At 38.1% G+C, this 6,145-nt stretch overlaps 1 protein-coding gene across 10 annotated transcripts; it reads left to right on the forward strand.

Moving 5' to 3' along the window:
• Positions 1-507: 507 nt before the first annotated feature.
• LOC141611210 (protein SEMI-ROLLED LEAF 2-like) lies at positions 508-6,145 on the forward strand. Of its 10 annotated transcripts, none has more exons than XR_012528558.1 (5): positions 510-747; positions 1,222-1,350; positions 2,326-2,591; positions 3,334-5,694; positions 5,868-6,145. XR_012528558.1 is itself a non-coding variant. In XM_074429688.1 (4 exons), the coding sequence occupies exons 2-4, from the start codon at positions 1,341-1,343 to the stop codon at positions 6,075-6,077; spliced, it is 486 nt and encodes a 161-aa protein (XP_074285789.1). In that variant the 5' UTR covers positions 508-747; positions 1,222-1,340; the 3' UTR covers positions 6,078-6,145. The 10 variants fall into 10 exon arrangements, 2 of the variants coding, with proteins under 2 accessions (XP_074285789.1, XP_074285790.1); XR_012528559.1 differs by having other exon boundaries at positions 3,334-3,714; XR_012528560.1 differs by lacking the exons at positions 3,334-5,694; positions 5,868-6,145 and adding exons at positions 1,794-1,889; positions 2,145-2,208 and having other exon boundaries at positions 518-747; positions 1,222-1,380; positions 2,326-2,415.

A 6,145-nucleotide genomic window follows, 5' to 3' on the forward strand; every position in this document is an offset into this window, starting at 1 on the left:
GGGGTCATAACTCATAAGCAGCCCTATGCATGTAGTATTGCGTCGGAATTTGGTTCACATTCAAACGTACTTCTATACTTTGACCGGGAGATATAACATTCTAACTACCTCTAAATGTTTTTAGATAATTACAATTTGATCCAGCAATGATTAAATTATGGTTGTTATTCGAAAGAAGGAGATTTGTTGCATCATTAACTTGATTATGCAAAGTAGATATTATTGTTTTCCTTGACCAATTGAAAAACAAATAGGTATTAATGAACAACTTTTAACTTCATATTGGTTTTATTTTCCTAAAAAAAAATATTTTATTAATCAAACACTCTTTTATTCTTATTTCAATATTATGTTAACGGGAATTATTTGTTGGTCATGCGTCATACATAAAATCTTAGACATGAAAAATGTACTTATATGTCTATATTCCATTTTATTATGAAATTTATCACATATTATTTTAATATCCGTACAACGCACGGGTAAGAAAACTAGTTTTCGCCTAAAACTCGCTTATCGCGTACTAGCACTCTCAAATTTGTATGACTGCTTTAGCTTACACGAGATAAACGACCCAAAACCTTGTTCAACTACGGCGACAATGGCGGCCGCAAGATCAGTTTTCCGATCGTCCTCCGTCCTTAGCGCCGCCGCACAATTTGCTTCCGGTGCCAAAACCTCCTCCACTCGCTCCTCTTTCCGATCTCCCTCCGCCACCAATCTTCTTTCTTCTCGTCGCATTTTCAGGTACTTTCGATTCCTAGTTCTTTATTTCATGTTCATCTATCAGGATGTCGATCGATTTAAAGTAATTTATTAATTCTACGATTCAAGACCTATTCATCAATTTATGAGATGATTAAGATTTGATTTGATGATTGAATTAGTTATGGAATCGATATTGTTATCTGAATCATATCCATGTTAAGATGTTTTATGGAATTTGATTGGTTAGTTGTGAATTGTATGTTTGCATAAGAATCGCGAGTAAAATGATACTGTTACGGAATTACTCTTTCACATATGAGTTTTACTCTTTCACATACATTTTGGCACAAAATTAAGATGTTTTATCGGTATCTGTATTTGAATCACATACTTGTTATGATGTTTTATGGAATTTGATTGGTTAGTTGTGAATTGTAGGTTTGCATAAGAATGGCGAGCAAAATGTACTCCTACTGTTTATTTACTGAGGAATGGGGATTGTACGTTTTGTAGGTGTCCGGCGGAATTGAGTGCATGTTTGGAATCAATGCAGCCGTTTCACACCGCAACTGCATCGGCTGTGATGACTTCCATGCTTGCCGTCACTTGCCGCAGCAACTCCTGGGCTCCTGATGCCTGATGGTACAGAGTAATTAAGATTGTTAAGTCCAGGTGGTTGTTCTTGCGGTACTTGTGATGTCCGAGTTTTGGGTGGTTGCAATGGCTATTGGCTCTAGTAAAATCTAATTATGTAATACGCCGTAATAGTTCATAGTTTGTCTCCCCAACTTTCCATGTATCATTTTAATATGTCATTTGTAGCCGGCACTGTTGTTTCTGGTTGCATGAATACTGTACTAGTCAGCGCTTTGTAGTTTAGACTCGGAATTTAAGAAACTTATTTAGTTATGTCAACGTCTGGATTTTTTGGAGACTTAATGTTTTATTTAGTTGAATTTATTACTATCATTTGGTTTTTGGAAGAGATGTAAACTTTATACTCTATTTAATTAAGTTTTCCTGCTGAATTACGTTATTACTTTAATGGGTTTAGTTTGATTTATTTGTGCGTGCTTGATGTGCAGCCGTTGCCTCACTATTCATCTGTTATTGTGGGCTGTAAATGTGTATGCGGCGTCTAATCATTAATCTGTGCGCATTCCAGATATCCTCACCATGAGGTTGGGCTATGCTATTATTTGGCTGTTCATTGTTTTAAGGTGTGGGTTAATTTATACATAAGGCAGTCCCCGACATGGTGGTTTGGTTTTGGTCGGGTTATTGAGTTGGTCGCTTTAATATGTTGAGTTGTAATATTGCTGCTCTGTGCGTGTTTGCTCTATCTCATTTATTTTCGTCTATGCATAAGCTTAGTTTAGTGCCGTAGTACATGTACTAGTATCTGTGCCGACACCTCATCACGATTTGGTTTCCAGGTTACCATGACTGCCTACTGAGGCGATATTGGTCTCTCACTGCCGCAATTCCAAGAATGTGCCTGTAATAACCATTTCTGAAATCAAGTCTTAAACCTTAATTTAATGGCTTGTACATATCTTCATTATGGTCTCACTGATATCTCTTGTTTTTAATGTGTGTGCTTTTTTCCTTTTGCAGCAGAAGAGAACTCGCATTTGTTGATCTCTATCTTGGTGAAGCACTTGGATCAGAGAAATGTTGTCAAACAGCCTCTTAAACAGATTAATATTATTCATGTCATCACACGACTTACTCAGTTTGCAAAACAGCATGCTTCAGTTGCATTAACTGGGCTTCTTCGACATTCACGCAAGTGCATGCAATTCTCCAAGAGCGGGGCAGACAAATTAAATGAAGATCTTCAGTCAGCGTTAGAAAATTGTATATGGCACCTGTCAAGTAAGGTTTGTGACACTCGAATCAATTCTCTACATTTTAATTTCCTACATTGTGGAGGTTATATTCACAAATAGATGTTTAGGAACTTGAACCTGCAAAGATGTAATACAGTAATACTTCCTCTATCATTTGAATTTCATACATTTTCCTTTTTGTGACACTCGAATCAATCAAATATTTGAAGGGCCCAACTTTCAAATACGAAAGACTAGACTTTGGGAGAAAATCCAGTCTTCAAAGTATCTTGTTCCGTCGTCATAATTTTTATAGTTTTTTATTCTGTTTATTTCCTCCCTGGTCTGCTTAACATGTTCCCAACTGCAGTAATACATTCAATTATGAATTGACGGGATAAAAGTTAGTGGTAAGAAGCGTGATAGCCTCATAGCCGTTGGCCCTAATTGCCTGATCTCCATTGTTTGATGGCCAAATTGTCCCAACTAAACCCAGCAAAAGTACAAGGTGGTTGTGTTTAATGGGTTGTTGCCTTGTTGGCTATAGTTGAAGAGTGACAATGGTTATCTGCTTTCATCTGGCCAGATTTGGAGCTGATGGACAATCATTCTCCATTTTATGGACAGAGGATAGGGCGGTAGATACGAGCTACTTATTACAAAATATTTTGTAATAAGTAGCTCGTCACAAAACACCAAGTAAACTATACACCAAGTAAACTCACATGTATAGATGGCGAGGAGATTGGACTATACATGTGAGTTTACTTGGTGTTTTTCATGCATAATTCAGTTTGAAGTAGCAAGGAGATTGGATAACTTATGGATGAAGCTGGATAAAGTGGATGAGATGACATCGTCGACAATCACAGCAGATCCACAAATAAAGTCCATCTTGAGTAGTACATTAGATATATGGATGCTTGTAATTACAGCTACTCCTGGTACCTAGAAGGATGAGATTGTTTGAAGGCGGTTGAAGCTATATTATAGGATTATCCTAATTTTATAGTCCTCGGCAGGAAAGAAGAGAAAAAATAGGCACATATTGGTATCTTTTGAGCATATGTGGCTGATCTCCGGCGGTCTCCTTTACCTTGACCATGGGTAAATTTGGCTCTGTCCTTTAATCTCACCAGTTTCCTTCAATCTCCGACTTGGCTTTGTGTATGAGGTGCGTTCCGTCCTTCGATCTGTGCGGGGTTGTTCTTTTTTTTTTTTTCCTTTGTGGTTGTTTGTCCTAATCTGCTTTTATGCTTCTGTCTTTGTTTTTGATTACTTTGCTTTCGATCTTAGTCAACCTATTTCCAATTGAATCACCTTTCCCAAATTTTGATTCTGTTTTTCTAATTTATCACCAAGGAGTTTTACTTCAATCAGTGGCTTCAATTTCTATTCTATGATTGAGTTGGGGTTGTCAGATTGTCAGTTTCTAAATTCCTAGGCTCTGCAATTTTTTTTTTTTTTTTTTTATCTGTTTGTGATTTGGGGTTACCGGTCTTCCTGTTACTTTGCTGATCTTATTAATTACTTTGCCCTGTAATTTCTTGCTTCTAAGACGGTCTCAGGTTCTATATACGAGTTTTCTTTAAGCGGTCTCTGGTCGGAGGTTGTTAGGTCCTAGTGTTTCGGTGGCTCCCTTCCCCCATGGTCAGTCTTTCGGAGGTGGTTGATAGGGTCGGTTGTTGAGGCGGGTGGGGTTGGTTGTAGTTTAGTTTCTTTCTTCATTTCTTCGTTACTAAGCATCCTTGCTCTTTCTCTTTTTTTTTTTTTTTCTTTGCCTTCAAGTTTCTAATAATTGACTATCAAATTTTCCTTCTCAACCTTTGCGATTTCGTTGTTTTTACTAATCATGCTGTTGATGATGATGCTCTTACCAACCACTTTCTTATAGATTTTACCTGGTTCATTCCGGATCCTTAACTCTATTTCGGTTTTTAAAAATCGTTTTAATCTTTTCTCCCGATTTAAATTTTAAGTTTTTATAAAAGAAAGACGGAATTCGATTTTAAAACCCCTAAGTTCACCTTGACTTTCCATTATATTTTCGTTCTTCCTTTTTGTTTTTCATCTTCCCTTTTTTTATTCGCATTTTGAGGCGTGCGTTCACCCATGGACGGTTCGAAAAGATGATTCATGTCAGCCGACCCCAAATCATTTTGGGATTAAGGCTCTGATGTTGTTGTTGTTGTTGTTGTTGTTGTAAAGGATAGGGGTAATATTCTCTTTAAGGAAGGCAATTTCTGTTTAGCTGTCCTTCATTACAATTTAGCCCTCCAGTTTTGTGTTTCCTCGGCCTTCCACTCTTATCCGATCAACCCTTGGCTTCCTTTCTTGCAATTTCTCTTATTCTAAACTTAGCTTTTTGTGAATTAAGGCTTTCTAATTACTCTAAGGCTCGTCTTCTTTGCAATTTTGTCTTAACTTTTGAACCCTGCAACGTTAAAGCATTGTATCGTAGAGGCTTAGCTTTCAAGCAGATGAATCTTTTCATCGAGGCTCAACATGATTTTGAGTCTGCTACGAAACTTGACCCAAGCAATAAAGATATCACTCGTGAGCTCCTTTCGGTGGTTGACGATTTAGCTTTAAATCATTGTATCGTGGAGGCTTAGCTTTCAAGGAGATGAATCTTTTCACCGAGGCTCAACATGATTTATGATTTTGAGTCTGCTACGAATCTTGACCCAAGCAACCTACCCAAGTCATCTTTGAATCCATGAATGAAAACTACTCTTCGTCAGCACCTAAAGCTGCTGCCAGTATTGATGCTCCGTCCTCTGCTTCTACCCTGGAACTAGCCAAATTTGTCTTCACCAACAAAAAGCAAGCCCACAAGAAATTACATCTTTCGGCTCAAGACTACAATAACTTGTTACTCGGGAAGAATATCGAGTTTTTTCAGATTCTGGGGCAGTTTTGAAGGTTCGATCCCTCACTCCAAAACCTATCCAGTCGGGAACTCTCCATGGCGATATGTCATGGGAAGCAGTAGTTCCTATGTCCGATCCTTTGCCGGATATAAGTCTGTCAAAGGAAGCAACTTGTCATCTGCTAACTATTTCTGGTTCAACGGATGAAGCGTCGGTTGAAGATGAATGCTTCGTCCAAACGGATAAAAAGAAACGCCTTTCTTGTGACATTTCCTACGCTAGTAAGGTCTCCATAATCCAGTTTAAATTTGAAGCGGTTCAGACGCATTTTAAGGAGCATGTCTCCCATAAAAGATTTCGTTCCTCTCCTCGTGGTCAAGTGGCTCGTGCCACTATTAGTTTGAAGAAGAGAGTTTCGGTTTCTGTCACCCATTTATCTTGCTTCTTTTTGCAGGTACACACCAATACTAGTATTGCAGTTAGGAAGATTAAAAGGCACGACGCGACGACTACCCAATCCAGTTCGATGATTACTACCCACCATTCAAGAAAAGTCGTCTTGCTGTTTCACTTTGTTCTACCTCACAGTTTAGTTCGGTTAATTGGATGTCGAGTCGTATTGAAGTTTTCTGTACCCGCCCATTTGAAAATGGGTAATATGTAACTGACGGTTATGTAGACTTTCTTTTATTTTAGTTATAATCAGGTTATCGTTGCGATCGCGCCCATGAC

The sequence above is a fragment of the Silene latifolia genome, chromosome 11 (assembly GCF_048544455.1).
Source record: "Silene latifolia isolate original U9 population chromosome 11, ASM4854445v1, whole genome shotgun sequence".
Lineage (NCBI taxonomy): Eukaryota > Viridiplantae > Streptophyta > Magnoliopsida > Caryophyllales > Caryophyllaceae > Silene > Silene latifolia.